The sequence below is a fragment of the Oncorhynchus mykiss genome, chromosome 19 (genome assembly GCF_013265735.2).
Source record: "Oncorhynchus mykiss isolate Arlee chromosome 19, USDA_OmykA_1.1, whole genome shotgun sequence".
Classification (NCBI taxonomy): Eukaryota; Metazoa; Chordata; class Actinopteri; order Salmoniformes; family Salmonidae; genus Oncorhynchus; species Oncorhynchus mykiss.
This window is the reverse complement of record NC_048583.1, coordinates 42,383,266-42,399,470: the sequence shown is the minus strand read 5'-3', so window position 1 is coordinate 42,399,470 and position 16,205 is coordinate 42,383,266. Positions and strand designations below refer to the sequence as shown.

At 42.9% G+C, this 16,205-nt stretch overlaps 1 protein-coding gene across 3 annotated transcripts; it reads right to left on the bottom strand.

Moving 5' to 3' along the window:
* Window positions 1-626: 626 nt before the first annotated feature.
* On the bottom strand, window positions 627-10,595 carry LOC110497900 (ubiquinone biosynthesis monooxygenase COQ6, mitochondrial). 3 transcript variants are annotated; one of them, XM_036954860.1, is made up of 10 exons: window positions 10,160-10,595; window positions 9,308-9,442; window positions 8,517-8,617; window positions 6,705-6,831; window positions 5,391-5,506; window positions 5,183-5,283; window positions 4,474-4,581; window positions 2,936-3,887; window positions 1,636-1,813; window positions 627-971 (listed from the first exon to the last, which is right to left on the bottom strand). In XM_036954860.1, the coding sequence occupies exons 1-7, from the start codon at window positions 10,188-10,190 to the stop codon at window positions 4,512-4,514; spliced, it is 681 nt and encodes a 226-aa protein (XP_036810755.1). In that variant the 5' UTR covers window positions 10,191-10,595; the 3' UTR covers window positions 627-971; window positions 1,636-1,813; window positions 2,936-3,887; window positions 4,474-4,511. The 3 variants fall into 3 exon arrangements, with proteins under 3 accessions (XP_036810755.1, XP_036810754.1, XP_036810756.1); XM_036954859.1 differs by having other exon boundaries at window positions 3,630-3,887; XM_036954861.1 differs by having other exon boundaries at window positions 3,630-3,887; window positions 5,176-5,283; window positions 10,160-10,590.
* Window positions 10,596-16,205: the final 5,610 nt, after the last annotated feature.

Here is a 16,205-nt window from a genome sequence, read left to right as displayed (position 1 = left end):
GCCAGACGGAAGCCACTCTTGAAAAAAAGAGCACATGACAGCATGCCTGAAGTTTGCAAAAAGACACATGAAAGACAGATAAGGCAAAATAATCTGTGGCCTGATGAGAGAAAAATGTTACTATTTGGAATGGATGCAAAGCGCTATGTCTGGAGAAAACCAGGCAGTTCATCCCCCGACGAACACCTTTCCTACCGTGAAACATGGTGGTGGCAGCATCATGCTATAGGGATGCTTTTCAGTGGCAGGGACTGGGAGACTCCTTGATGAGAACCTGTGCAAACAACAGACTGGGGGTGAAGACTTACATTCCAACAGGACAATGACCCCAAGCATACAGCCAACACAACACTGGAATGGCTTCTGAACAAGAATGTGAAAGTCCTTGAGTGGCCCAGCCAAAGCTCAGACTTGAATCCCATTGAAAATCTGTGGAAAGACTTGAAGATTGCTGTTCACCGCCGCTCCCCATCTAACTTAACAGAACTTGAGAAAATCAGCCAGAAAGAATGGGAGAAAAATCCCCAAATCCAGAACTGCAAAGTTGATACAGACATACCCAAGACGACTCAAAGATGTAATCACCGCCAAAGGTGTTTCTATAAAGTATTGACTCAAGGGGGGTGAATACTTAAGTAAATTATATATTTATGCATTTCATTCTCAATACATTTGCAAAACATTTTAAATACATGTTTTCTGAAACAAATGTTCTGTCATAAAAATTCCAACAGATTGTGAAACTGATACAGAATGATGCTTGGAAGTTTCCAAAATCATCAACACACAAAGAAAGACATGCAGGTATAGCGATGTTCATGTAATAACAGAGCATAATATATAACTTTATTAATTTACACTTTACATTCCATTCACAAAGTCACAGTGGCATATCATCTTTGGAGTCCCGTCAAACTGCCACTTCAGGACCAGTGTACGTGTCACTCGCTTGCAAACGCCATGATCTACTCCTGGAGAGACAAAGAACGAGATCAACAGAGCAACTCACAAATCTAAAACATCCATTTCTATCCATCCATCCATACTTATCCATCTGCGTATAGCACTAGCAAGTGTTACTAAATCCAATTACTAGCATCTTTCCTGTCTGCATAAAAAGTGGCACAACAAACCTCTGTATGCGATATCTGTAAACTGGGAAACTGAACATTTAATATGGAAAAATGTCAAGCATAACTTTGGGTCTCCAGGGGGGAAATGCCTTTACAACCAGTTACGGTTGCTTTGGTCTGAATCACTTAGTATGAAATAAAGCCATTTCACATGAGCGGTCTGTAATAAAAGGGGTGTGAAAACACAAGGCAATACCGCCGTAACGCAGCCCCGGGGCCAGCCCTGCACCCCACCCACACACTTTCGGTAACGCTAAATTTGGGGCTAAACTTAGCTGCTGTAGTAGTAGGTTCTCGACCATGGAAATTATAGGCAGTGCTGAAGTAAAAAGCCATGTAATCAGAAGAGGGTGGGGTGGGGTCATGGGCAAAGCCAAGGTGGGGATTACTGCTGAGAGATGACCCAACCTTGGGGGTTCAAGAAGTGATCAATTCTACTTGAACAAGTGTTGTGTGATTGAAGAGTTGGGGGTTCACTTTAGTAAAGAGAGAGATAGCATACTTTTATGGCTGGTAGTGTGTTGGTGGCTTGCAGACCGAAGGTGCGTAAGAGAACCACATGGGCAGCGTTAGTTGAGTAGAGTCGTTTCATCAGGTCGATGGCGGCCATCATCGGCAGGTTGTGTCGCTGCCGTTACGCCTCATATTCCAACAGATGCTGCATGGCCCCTGCACGGCCCCTGCACAACGCAGCACAGAGTAGAGCAAAACACCAGGGGTTACATGGCCACTGCACAACGCAGCACAGAGTAGAGCAAAACACCAGGGGTTACATGGCCCCTGCACAATGCAGCACAGAGTAGAGCAAAACACCAGGGGTTACATGGCCCCTGCACAATGCAGCACAGAGTAGAGCAAAACACCAGGGGTTACATGGCCCCTGCACAACGCAGCACAGAGTAGAGCAAAACACCAGGGGTTACATGGCCCCTGCACAATGCAGCACAGAGTAGAGCAAAACACCAGGGGTTACATGGCCCCTGCACAACACAACACAGAGTAGAGCAAAACACCAGGGGTTACATCGTCCCTACATAACGCAGCACAGAGTAGAGCAAAACACCAGGGGTTACATGGCCCCTGCACAACACAACACAGAGTAGAGCAAAACACCAGGGGTTACATCGTCCCTGCATAACGCAGCACAGAGTAGAGCAAAACACCAGGGGTTACATGGCCCCTGCACAACGCAGCACAGAGTAGAGCAAAACACCAGGGGTTACATGGCCCCTGCACAACGCAGCACAGAGTAGAGCAAAACACCAGGGGTTACATGGCCCCTGCACAACACAACACAGAGTAGAGCAAAACACCAGGGGTTACATCGTCCCTGCATAACGCAGCACAGAGTAGAGCAAAACACCAGGGGTTACATGGCCCCTGCACAACACAACACAGAGTAGAGCAAAACACCAGGGGTTACATGGCCCCTGCACAACGCAGCACAGAGTAGAGCAAAACACCAGGGGTTACATATCATGGGGGAAAGAGTTTCATATTCTGGTCCTGTGAACATTTTATTTTAATTTTTGTTGCATTCAGTCAATACATTGGAGCTATTCTGACTTCAAAATAAAACAAATAAAAGATTCACATAACAGGATTTCCATTTCTATGAAAAAGCAATGTACAGTCCTTGGCAGAATGGGAGAAAAAAATAATAATACATTTTGGAGGAAAGCCGGTTCTTTTTATAATCAAGAACAACAGCAAGCGTCCTAGCCTGGGTTATGGGAAAAAGCTTATGAGAAACCACTGGCTATGTCTGCTGTGTTTTGTGTCTGTTTAGTATAGTCACTAACCCAGATCCTTAAAGTTAGTGAGACAGGCCACATCCCCAAAGCCCAGGTTGGCTCCTTGGCCAGCTAGAGGGTGGACGCGGTGTGCTGCATCCCTGCAAAGAAAACTAAAGACCCCCGCCATGTAAACCTAGTCACTACATCTACGGGGTAGGACCTAGTCACTACATCTACGGGGTAGGACCTAGTCACTACATCTACGGGGTAGGACCAAGTCACTACATCTACGGGGTAGGACCTAGTCACCACATCTACGGGGTAGGACCTAGTCACCACATCTACGGGGTAGGACCTAGTCACCACATCTACGGGGTAGGACCTAGTCACCACATCTACGGGGTAGGACCTAGTCACCACATCTACGGGGTAGGACCTAGTCACCACATCTACGGGGTAGGACCTAGTCACCACATCTACGGGGTAGGACCTAGTCACTACATCTATGGGGTAGGACCAGAGCAAGAATTCCCTTCAAATATACAGAAATACCAATGATTGAGCTGAGGAATTAAACAAATCTTTTTTTAGATGCAGTCGATAATGATTGTTTTTATGACCCTTTTATACCTTTACAGAATAAGGGCATATAAACCTTCTATTTACAAAATTCCAAGTGAATTATAAGTAATGGTTTTCCAAGGCAAACCGATGTGAAGTTCAATAACTCAGTGTCCCACAGGGATGAGTGTTGACTTACCCGATGAGGGCCACCCGGTGCCTGATGTACTCTGATGCGTGGCCCATGCCCAGGAGGAACATGACCCAGCTTTTTGGGCCGATTCTTGCCCCGCCACTGGCAGACAGAGACGACACAGATAGAGGGAGATAGAGAGAGACACGAAGACACAAAGGGAGAGAGGAAGAGAGACAGAGGAAGAGATCAAGCCAGAAAGGAAGAGACAGAGAAAGAGAGGCAGTAACAGAGGGTAGAGGAATAGACCGACAGAGAAGGGGGCTGTACAGAAAAGATAGAGAGGGGTGTGGTAGACAATTAGAGAGAAGAAGTTAACAAAGATGCAAACTAGAGCAGAAATGCAGAGTGGGTGTACTTTTCCTTTCTAACAAAATGGTTTGGCGGCATTACAGGAGCCTTGCTAATTAAAAGAAGAAGCTGGTCAGGCCGTGCTGTTGAATTAGCTAAGTTTGAAAACCATTCCATGCAGTAATGACCAACACTGGCAGACCACAGGTTTAATTAGCGAACCAGGCCTGAAAGCAAGCATGACTGAACCGTGGTGACCCTATTGGCAGGACCAGTAAAAATAGCCGGCTTGGGAAAGCAACTTTAGGCCGGCAACGTTGGCATTGTCTACACGTATGATGTAGTGTAGATAGAGAACAGTGACAAGTGCACCCATTGGTATTGGCTGACTGGTTCATTGGTGCACTTACAGTGTGCATATGTTGGTATTTTAACAAGAGCATTTCCATATTTTCATATCACATACGGATATATCAGATATCCATTTCTCTCTCTGCTGTATTTTGGCACTTGTTCCTCATTGTCATTAGCTGATTTGGTGGGGTCAGGCCTGACTCACAAAGGCAGAGTTGATGGTGTCCACAAAGCACTCCTCAACTAGCTGCAGTAGCTCCTCAGCAAGGCGGTGGCTAGTCGACCACACCAAAGAGCTCTCTGTGTCCGACAACTACAGCCAAAGGAGAGAAGGGGGATGTCAGATAAAAAGAAGGAACAGCAAAAATATAATTTGCATTTTGAACATAAACACTAACCGGTAACATTGCTATGGGTCCTGTTGGAAGGAACCTCTGCCACGCAACATTGTTCTCTGTTGGCTGTATATGATCGGCTATGAAAAGCCAACTGACATTTACTCCTGAGGCGCTGACCTGTTGCACCCTCGACATCCACTGTGATTATTATTATTTGACCCTGCTGGTCACTTATTTGAACATCTTGGCCATGTTCTGTTATAATCTCCAACTGGCACATCCAGAAGAGGACTGGCCACCCCTCATAGCCTAGTTCTTCTCTAGGTTTCTTCCTAGGTTCTGGCCTTTCTAAGGTGTTTTTCCTAGCCATTGTGCTTCTACACCTGCAAGACTTGCTGTTTGGGGTTTTAGGCTGGGTTTCTGTACAGAGATATCAGCTGATGTAAGAAGGGCTTTATAAATAAATTTGATAAATACTGTAAAACATGAAAATAATAGAGTATCCCTCTATGTGTTATTATATGGTAATACAGGGTGTGTTGGTGAAATTGACAGGTTGTAAGATGTACATCTCACAGATGCAGGACAGCCACAACAGCTGATTGGTCGTAATTCCACTTGACCGTGGGTATCCCCGCCTCCTGCCTCACCATCAAATTTGGCCCATCTGCTCCAATCTAAAAAACAGCCAATCACAGTGGTTATAGCCTAGAGCATCATTACAAACAATAACATTCACAACATTCATAAAATAAAAGAGTTACTACTCAGCTGTTGGACTGACCAGTAGTTTGGTTTGAAATGTCTGTCCATTGGCCAGGGTGACCTGAACCCAGGGGATGGATTCAGCTACCTGGTGAGACATCACCACCTTGGTTTTGTACTGGACCTTCACCTGATCTGACAGACAAAACACAGAGAAAAAGCTGGTCAAAAGCAGAGCCTGGGTTCGCCACAGAGAATTGTTTTAGGTCAAATGCGTACCCCTATTTTCACTAAACAAGAAAGGGACCAGCATTGGTCACACTAATTAAGGCTTTGCTACTTGTTCCCTCCAAAAAGGAAAAAAAAGAGAGTAAGGTTTGGCTGTAAGTGACTAAAGCGGTGGAGGATCTACAAACCACCTCGTAAAACACCATTGGTTTCCCTCTCTGGCAGGGACCAGTTGCCGAGGCTCACATTGACAATCTTCTAAATGGTCTTGGCTTGCCGCATAGGATTGACTAATAGTGTTTATCTACAAGCAGACCATGCCACACTTTCCACTTGCTGCCAGCATGCTGGGGTTGCACTAAAAACTCCCACCGTCTTGGAATATCAGTAGCCAGTCATCCCGGACAAGAAAGGATCTGGAATTACACTTGGCTTTGCCCACTTGAAGAGGTTCCCATCCGCAGATTGACTACTAGTGACAAATATTGGCTTGCAGTGATTTGAGAGCAGAGTTACTACAAACCAGCTGGCTCAGTGCATGCTTTTCATGTACTTCCTCAGAAGCAGAGAAACATCATGAACAAAGGAAGAAAAAAGAAAGTAGAGGACCAACTTCGTGCACGTAAGGAAAATATGTTTCGTGCAAAATGTTAAAAAGGCTGTTTATAAATACGTAGTTTTACAGTCGATCACACAGCAGTGCTCAAGTTTCATTTGTGAACCTCAAAAAAGTCTGTCTAATTTCAGCAACAATACAACGTCAGCACTTTAGCATCCTCATGGTGTGGAAGCACATGTCAATATTAAATAGGTCACTGGACCACTGCACGTGTCTTCCCATGGCACTGGGTCTATGGAGTGCTTTAACTGGCACACAGGGAATATGGCGCTTGATTGAAATAGCAGGAAAAACCTGGATATGTCCAAGAGCTGCACTGGTCTTTAAAAACAGACACTGGGGAAAGTACAAATAAATAAAACACAGGGACAGGATGGAACAAATGTGGTGACATTACATGAGCTGCCAGACCCAGTGCTCATTAACAGGATGTCAATGGAATCAAGAGGTCTTCTAAGGAGAGTCACATCACTGCTGGTACATAGAGAGGGTTTCATGTGAAAATCATCAATGCAACTGGACTGTACATGAAGCTGCTTTTCTTACCAGACAGATTCTCCAGCTGTTTTGTTAGGGCTGCCACAATGATGTCGTTCTCCACAATGTATGCCATCTCGTCCTGCAGGTTCTCCTTATCGAATGTAATCAGGGCATCTGAGCAGGCATCCCAAACCTAAATGAGAGACCAATTATCCCTGTGGTCTACAACTCTATCTTTAAATGCACCCCCTTTCCCTATATTTAGCCGGCCAAAGAAGCACAGCCTCATTGAACTGAACACATCAAAGTTGTTCATCTGCAGCCAGAACTTGGCAGACACTACTTCAAGTACCATACTAAGTTCTAGGAAGGTCACCAACACCCTTCTGGTTCTATGGTTGACTTGGTTCTATGGAAGTTTACTGAAGCACGATGAAAGGTCATTAGTGATGTTGATTTATGGGAATATTTTTGGCCCAACAAATAAGTAGGCTACAGTAAAACATTAGTTAACATTACTGAGCAAGTAAATATTTGTTCATGTATCCTAAAACAGTTGAGAGTCAGAACGAAAACATAATTGTGGCTCACAACTGAGACTGTCTGAGATGGTTTCTGAAACGATTAATGCAACGCAGAAAGTGTTTATGCTTATGTAGGACTGATGGCTTGCTACCAAGGTGACAGACCTTATCTTTCAGAAGTAACACAGCTAAACTACTTTTTTCCAACATAAAGTAGTGGGTTTTACTCTACAAGAAAACCACTAATGGTGGTGGGTTTGCAACTTGTGACAAGTGGTTGGCTGCTTGAAAGATTTAATGAAACCAAACTGCAAGTAGTTTTTAAGTTGGAGAAAAATAATACTTCTGTTGATAAGAAATTTGTTGCTATGTACTTATTGTCCTCTTTGCTAGGAGAAATCCCCAAACGGGAGCTTTACAACCTGTTTATCTTTCCATCCTAACACTCAGACAAGGGAGAGACCATTGGAAATGGCTTACTAATGACTCATAGGGAAACCTTTCCTTTCTCAAAACCCTATTTCAGGTTATATTTCCTTTTTAAGACAGTAGTTAACTTTTTGGGATAGTGAAGATCTTTTTTTAGGTTAACCTCAACGCACTGCTCCTCTATCCTTGTAATATGCATCAGGAAACAAACAAGCAGAAAAAGGAGCAGAGCAGTTAAGGTATTATGGGAGAGGTATATCACCACAATCACCATATGGCATTTTATGATGACATCCTTGGCCATGAGTGAAACCCTGAGGTTTGGTCTTTGATACAAACTGACCACATCTTACAGAAGGGACTCAGCCTGTGCCCACAGCTGTAAAACAGGGTCACTTTGCTGCTGACATCGTTACATCCCGTCATCTTTCATCTCCTGCCTCCTGTTTGTCACATGAATCTTTATAATTAGTAGACACAGAGAATGAGTGCCTAGTCAAAGCTGCCAAATAGATGTATTCTTCCTATTAAATGTGCTCCTAATAAATAAACACTCTGCCACTGTGGCCAGAAGGAAAACCAAACCTTTCACCAAGCCAGGGAGTTTTGGTCATCGTTTTAAATGTACCTCCTCCTGTCTTTTGGGTTTGAAAGCACCCTTGCATTTGCATGGCCTATGAGGATGTATAAATTAGGCAGAGGAATGAACGAAATGCGTGTTTTAAACCACTATTGAGTTTGCCTTTTTGTTGTGAACAAATAGATTCCTGAGGAAAATTGCATTGTACAGCACGTTCAGCAAAGTACATGATTGAGTGGAGGTTAAATGGCAGTGGAGATGACATTTTCCTGAAATTCTATAGCCAAACAAGTTACTGACGCAAGGAAGTAAGTATATAGTGGTGTTTCAGATTTTAAAAAATACCTTTAGTGCTTGTGGTAGAGTGGAGTTTCCAAAAACGGACTTGCATCTTCTGATAGGGCTTTTACATCTCATGTTCATAATGTGATTCCATGCTCCAACACCTGAAAGGCACACACACACTATTTTATATACTACAAGATGCTCATCTATAAAATGTAGGAATGTTATGTATGAGGCATACAAGCACCATAATGACTTGTTAAAGGAATTAAATTAGATCAAAAATCAAATTAGATATTTAAAGGAATTTGATCAAATGAGATATGAAGTGGGCAAGGTCAATTTAACTGGGCATGACATAGCGATGGGTATCCAAATCACTACTTTCACTTCCTTATTGACATGCAGTTCATCATCAGTGTGTCAAGTAAAACCCAAGGAGACATGAATAATAGTTTAGAGGATCCCATCAATGACTGATGTAGACTAGAGGCCAGATATGATCCCTGCTAAGCATGTGCGACATGACAGAATGGGACTGATCCCTAATCGACTTCCTGACAACCTTTTCTACTGAGCCACACCACAAATAGGCTTAATCAGACAGCAAACTGGCCACCCAAACAAGAGCTATGTTGTCATTGGATAAGATATACTGTCCATATTAACTGGATAAACCAACCCTGACAATTAATATTGACTACCAAACTGGATATTAACAACTATTCACTCCTACTATTCTTTATGAACCTCATACTATTGTAGCCATGTGTATCTGCTGGCAGAGAGGTTTCCACAATGTTTCTGATGCTATTAGCTGCCAATGGAAAACAGAGCTGCTAATTGTGTACCACTGAGGAGGTTGGCAGAGCCCGGGCTGATGGAGCTGACTCTGGTACTATAGGCGTCTGGGATCTTGTCCATCACCTTTTTGTTGCCTGCCTCAAGCAGCAGAATCTTCTTCCCCTCCAAGCTTGGATCCGTGCCTGTCAAAAATAATGAGGATCTATGAAATTGATTGATACTGCGTCCAAAATGATAAACAGACAGACTATCTAATGATATGATGTTCAGAGCAGTGAAGCATTGTTATAGCCTACATTTTGGCACCACTTGTGGTTTTAAAGAGAACAAGAAATTAAAAAGTTCCTCTACATGATTGTTTTAATTATACCTTACTTAAGCAACATAGAACTAAGACAAATACTTTAGAGGGGTTTCCACTAAATTCTATAGCCACAAAATCGGATTATACAAACACAAAATCAGATGACACAGCCACAAAATCAGATGACACAGCCACAAAATCAGATGACACAGCCACAAAATCAGATTACACAGCAACAAAATCAGATTACACAGCAACAAAATCAGATTACAATGCCACAAAATCAGATGACACAGCCACAAAATCAGATTACACAGCAACAAAATCAGATTACACAGCAACAAAATCAGATTACAATGCCACAAAATCAGATGACACAGCCACAAAATCAGATGACACTGCGACAAAGTAAAAATTGGCAAAAGAAGGTTAGCAGTGTGGTTAAGATTTAGTTTAAAATTGTATTTTATGTAGATAAATTGTAGACATGGGCAGGGTTTATGAAGTTGTGGCTATAGAAAGAAGTTTAGAGGGGGCAACTGTAGGGGCAGATTGGGCTGTCTCTTGGCAGCTTCAGGAGATCACCTCGACTCACCTAAAGACCAAGCCATAGCGGTCCCAACCATTCCTCCTCCAGATATAATGACATCATAAAGCTCATTTCATGTTCCCCATGTTCTGCTGCACACGCGAGTCCCCTGCAAATGATTTTTGCTCCTGAAAAACGATTCACAGCAACACACCGCCGCCCAATTCCATTTAAAACCAGCGTTGCTTTAGTGAGACTATGCATCTTTAAAACAACGTAACGTGGGACTCGTCTAACCCTAAAACAACTCCAACTGTATTGTTGGGATGTTCTTAATCAGGACTAAACTCGCCTTGCATATGTCCTATTCGCAGCGGTGGCCATTCTATAATCCAGCCATGTTGTATATTTATATATATGTAACAAAGGCGAAAAAAAATATGTAACCGAGGCAGGTACTTCCTGTACTGCTTAACCAATCACAACAAGGAACCGCACTAGTTTTATTCACAAGTTATCTGCACTTTGGTGCTATTCATATTAAAACATAATTCAAAATTAAAGAATTCAGAAGGGCAATGTACAAGAGACACAGTTTAACACGCCGCTTGCATTAAAAATGTGTTCCTAAAATGTATGAACATGATACCTCAAGCTTTTACTTCAGCCAATCAAACGTTAGAGGGCTGCAGGGGTGGAGTCAAATATCTTGGTTTTGCTAAACATTATCCAGTAATTCTAAAGTTATAACATTGTAACAGTGTGTATGGATATATGACGTCGATATATGACTGTCTTTATTGTGAAGCAGGAAGAAGGGGATAAGAATGTTGCGCTGGAATAAGTATACGGTAGTTCTATCGTGCACGAGAATCAGGTTATTTTCAAATATCTATTTTTCGACATTCCACTATATTTTCATCTCACAATTGATTGTAGTTATGCATTGTGAAACAATACTATTTTTCTGCCCTAAAACAGTAGTTTAGCATGTACTATGTTAACACCATAGACATAAGAATACCTCTCTGCTAATGTTAGGAGAAGCAGTTTGGTTGCTAGGGCAACCCTTGCGCAGGCTCACACCATGTGCTGCTGGAGTTTTTCTCCTGTTTTTTTCCTGATATTTGTCAGTTCTGTGGAAAATAAAAATAGCTGGGTTTTTCTCACTGTGAGAGGTGTTTCTTGAAGAGGTGTTTTTGGAATATAATCAAAATGTCTTCCTTTTTCTTCTTTCCATAGCTGTCTGGTGAGTGTTGGGTTCAGGAGGACACACTGCTGCTAGGAACATTGTAGATCATCAGGCTTTCCTGGAGGATGGCCTGAGATCAGACGTGCTGCTCCAACACCAGCTGCAAGCAATGAAGGAGGCCCACAAGCAGCAGCTGCAGGAGACAGAGAGGAGACAGGGAGAGGGCCTGGAGAGAAGGATCCAGCAGAACTCTATGCTGTCAGCAGATGTCGACAGGTAGTCTAGTACTCCAGGACCTCCCAACAGGTCAGGCAATCGTAGAGGTCTATCACATCCTCTGCAGCCTGGGAATCCGTCACAACTGTCACACAGAGAGGACCACAGCAACTTCAGCATCAAGGCCAACAGAAACAGAGCAGCACCAACTAAGTAAAGAGGAGAAAGAGGACGCGGAGTGTCAGAGGAAGTTCCGTGCTGTTCCTGTGCTTGTCCAAGTGTTTTTGCACCTCTATGATGCAGGTGCGACAGAGGGAGAGGAAGGAAGGCCATGAACAGAGGAAGGACTTCATGCCCTCCATGCAGAAGCCCTTCAGCTTCCTGGAGAGAGATGAGAAGAAGAGAGAGAAGCTGATGGAGAGCATTTGAAAGGTGTGTTGCCTAAAAAAACATCTCTTGAGATGTTGCTAAGGTACAGGAAATGGTGTTATAAATGTATTATTATCCTCTCTAAATCAATTTTTTCCCCCACTGAATTCTGCATGCTCTGTAGAGGAGGAGCTGCGCAGGATGATATGCATCCAGCCGAGGGCCCAGGAGAACTTGAGGAAGTCGACAGCACCTATAGAGAACCAAACTCATACTGAGAACCCTGAACCTCACAGCTTCCAGCACACTAAGAAGGAGGTCCTGGCCTTCCTGGATCAGACCACCTCCCAGGTTCCTGACTTTGATAGGCTGCACAAAGCTTTCCACAGGGAAGCCTTGAGGAGGGCCGAGAGGAAATATGTGACCAAGTGTCAGCCCTTCCACCTGCGGACATCAACCCTGCCCTCAAGAACAAGCAGGAGCAGCTCTGAAAAAGAACAAGTGAGCTTACTGTAGCACTCTGCAAATATAACTTAGTTCAGTATAGAACTGATATGTTTATTACTTTGGCTTTGGTTTGTTTCCTCGTGTAATTTTTGTTCTCAGGAATCCATAGTCAGTGCCTTTTTGAAGAGAAGCAATTCCTTTGGTGGTTTAACATCGCTGTCTACAGATACGCTTCCCACCTACATTACAGATGCAGCAAGGAAACGCTGTATGGCCATTAGGTAAGAGGGAACTGTAAACTTCACTATCAGATGTGTCTCTTTCATTCGCACAGATCACAGTAAAGATGACTATTACTCTCTCTGTCCTATGGTCCATCAGAAGGTCTGTGGAGCAGAGGGAGAGCACGGAGCAGGAGAGTGCAGAGTTTATGAGGAAACACAGGATGATGTCTCAGGCCATGAAGAAGACAGTGGCTGTCCGTGCCAAGGTCATGGACCCTCACAGCAGCCTGAAAGAGGTGAGAAGCTGAAACAGCACTGGTGAGGACATGGAAATTCCTTAGATGAAAACTGAAAAGAACAGACTGATTAAAGAGTTGTACTGTATTTCTTTACCTAATGTGTCTGTGGCTCTGTACTTGTAGCGAGTCTGAGCAACAAAGGATGAAAGAGTATAAGAAGGAGCTACAGGATATGAAGACCAGAGTCACTGACCATCCTTACCTCTTTGAACAGGTGTCACAGGTAAACTATGGGCCTGGAAACTACATTTATGGAATTGCAAACAGTTGAGAAGAGCGTTTGAACTGTTAACTGCCCCATTTCTATTCCATTGCTTTTGATGTAATTGCTGTAGAAAAACGCAGAGCGACTATGCAGAGGGAAGCTGGTTTGAATGAGAGTTTGAAACGACACCGATCTTCAAATCTGATGACGATTGTGATGACCAAAGTATTGAGAGTAACATGGAGAAAAGGTACCTACAATGACAACAAGGGTGTGTAGCAGTGTGTCTACCCACTAACTGTTAGTTGTATTCATACAATATATAATACCACTGCAGCTGGAACTCCAAGGGCGCCATGTGGTTTGGTCATTTATACAATGTTGCATTACATAATACAGGGAGACTGTCATAAAGTATTTAGCGAAGAGGTGACAAAATACTGCAGCCAAGCAAAACGTTGATGTAATTACAATATAGACATTTTCTAACCCGACATGTCTGATTTAGGGATGGAAACATAGACGTCTGGGAGAAAATTGAAGAGGTAGAGGAAGAGAGCGTGAAAACCAGAGTGGAAATAAATGTATGATCAAAAAGGTCGACCCGGGCATGAAACTCCATATAGCCATTTTGTTTCAAAGAGCACTATGTTCTAAAATAATTATAGTCTAATTTAACTATGTTGACCCGGTCTTTGACTGTCTGGCATGTTTGTTATGGATTATGACCTTTCTAAACAGGGACATGTGGCCTCTGGAGCTTTTAAATTGATATTAACTGGAGCAAATGTGAGAAAATTAATAAAGGTTTATATAACTATATATTTGTAAGTCATTTTGAATTTGACAATGGCAGGGTATTATGGAATATTAAATGTATGGCTGCATAATATTTCAACCTTATTAAAACTGACTATAAGGGGCTTATTTGGTTTTCTACAATTTTGCCGGGATACGCGTGGCATTACAAAGGAGAACAGATACTTAGTAACCAGATGGGAAAAAGGGTTTAAAAACAAAACATAGGCCGATACTACAGATTCTGAATGGTCCTGGTGTAGTTAGTATGTCATCCCTCACTGATAAATCAAAGTGCTGACAGTGATCTAAGGGATATTATAGTACGATATTAAATCTGTCATGCAAGGCCATAAATATGTTGCCAATGGACAGGTCCAATAAGGACAGGAAACGTCAGAAATTGACATTTCTTTGATGCTTTGGTTAAGGTCTCTGGCTATTTCAAGAGCCACAGTGCCAGTTAAGTATATAGGTCTAGACATTCATCTGCCATCACAAAAGTCATTCAGTGCACTGCTCTCTGCCCATTTCCACTTCAAATGGGGTTTAATACTGGCCTCCACAGTGAGCTGAAGCAGTTTACAGCCATGTATTTATGGGATTTTGCTAACCAGATGGAAATATCTGAATATGTATGTACATTACTAGATATCATTTTTTAAGTTGGCTGATGAAACACACTCAAAGAAGCTGACAACAGATCCCTACACACTGTAGCTGGCAGCCGACCACCATTCCAAAGGCTAACAGCTATCCGGAATCCTAGGGGCAACTCTACCCTAAACCCTAACCCAAACCTTAACCCCTACCCTAACCTTAACCCTTACCATAACCATTTTACATTTCAACTTCAATGGGGTAGTGACGTCCCAAGGATCCCAGATAGCAAGGACCCATTCCAGAGCCATACCTTGTTGTCTCCATGGAGACCAGTTTATATGGTCATTTGGAGGGTACCATCACAGAACCGTGATGTGAAGTCCCACCTCAAATGTTTGGCTGTATTCTAATAAAGATGGCTATGGAAGACATTGAGTGACCTTAAATGGTCTTTTACACTGTACAGTAGGCCTGAAATCCCATCAGTCAAACCAGCTGTAATCCCATCAATCAGCTGAAATCCCATCAATCAAACCAGGTTCACATCGGTTGGAGATGCTTGAATGACAGATCCAAGAGAGCTCAAGCATCACATGACAGAAGTTCAAGGGCTCCAGTGAGGTTGTCATGGAAACCATGTTTCTCCTCTTTACACCCCCCAGTGGTCAAGCAGGAGACTGCTTTTTACCATCTTGGGTATTCCCTACAGAAGTTACTATAAACACAGAGAATGCCATGGCTAACAGCATAAGATCATATGGAATACAACACTATCACCTCTCTGGCCCAGAGAATAGTAGGGCAAGGCTGTTTAATTACATCCTAACTTTAAAGGTGTGGGAAAAAACCTATGTAATGAAACGGTTGAGCACAAGCATTCCAATAAAACAGGCAATAGCATGGCTGAGAAAAAACCCATCTCTTATGTGGGGTAATGACATGCTGTAAGTTTGGCCACCAGACTTGGTCATCTGAGTGTCTGAGAAGACGCCTCTCCAAGCAGTTAAACAATAACCATATACTTTTGCAAAGGTGGAGCCCTCAAGTCTGTTATTACTTCAGCTACAATATAAAAATTCCCACACATTTCATTATTCAAGTGCTCCAGATTAAGTGTCTGTGGTTGAAGCACTACAGAGTGTCATTCAGTGTAGTTTTTGGGCATAAAACTATCTGATGGTAGAAAGATTCATAGCAAGGTTAAAGAGCAACTCTAAAATGTTAATTTTGGCCCCCAATTGGGGTCTGACATTCCCCATTATGCAACATCATGCTTATGATTAACTGTTTACTTATCCCGCATTAGTTAATTGCCCTCTAACCTTATATGAGGTGACCAGTGGGAGGAGTTATAGGAGGATGGGCTCATTGTAATGGCTGGAATGGAATGAATGTAATGGTATCAATCACATCAAACATATGGAAACCACATGTTTGACTCGATTCCATGCCACTACAATGAGCCTGTTCTCCTATAGCTCCTCTCACCAGCCTCCTCTGGAGGTGACAGTGCAAGTCAAGGTGCACCCTATATGTGTTTGTTTATTTATGGGGAGGATTATGTTTTTGATAGCCCTTGGTTCACCTGCAGGAGGAGCTGTAGCTCATCACATACTCAACAGATAAAAAGAGAGAAATCTTTCCTTCTTTAGTGGGGTGAACAAATCCACAGTGCTGGAGAGAGAGCATAGCGGGAGAGAGAAAGGGGGAGGGACAGAGACAGCAGTCAGTGTGACAGATAAGAGCGGCGGATGACTTG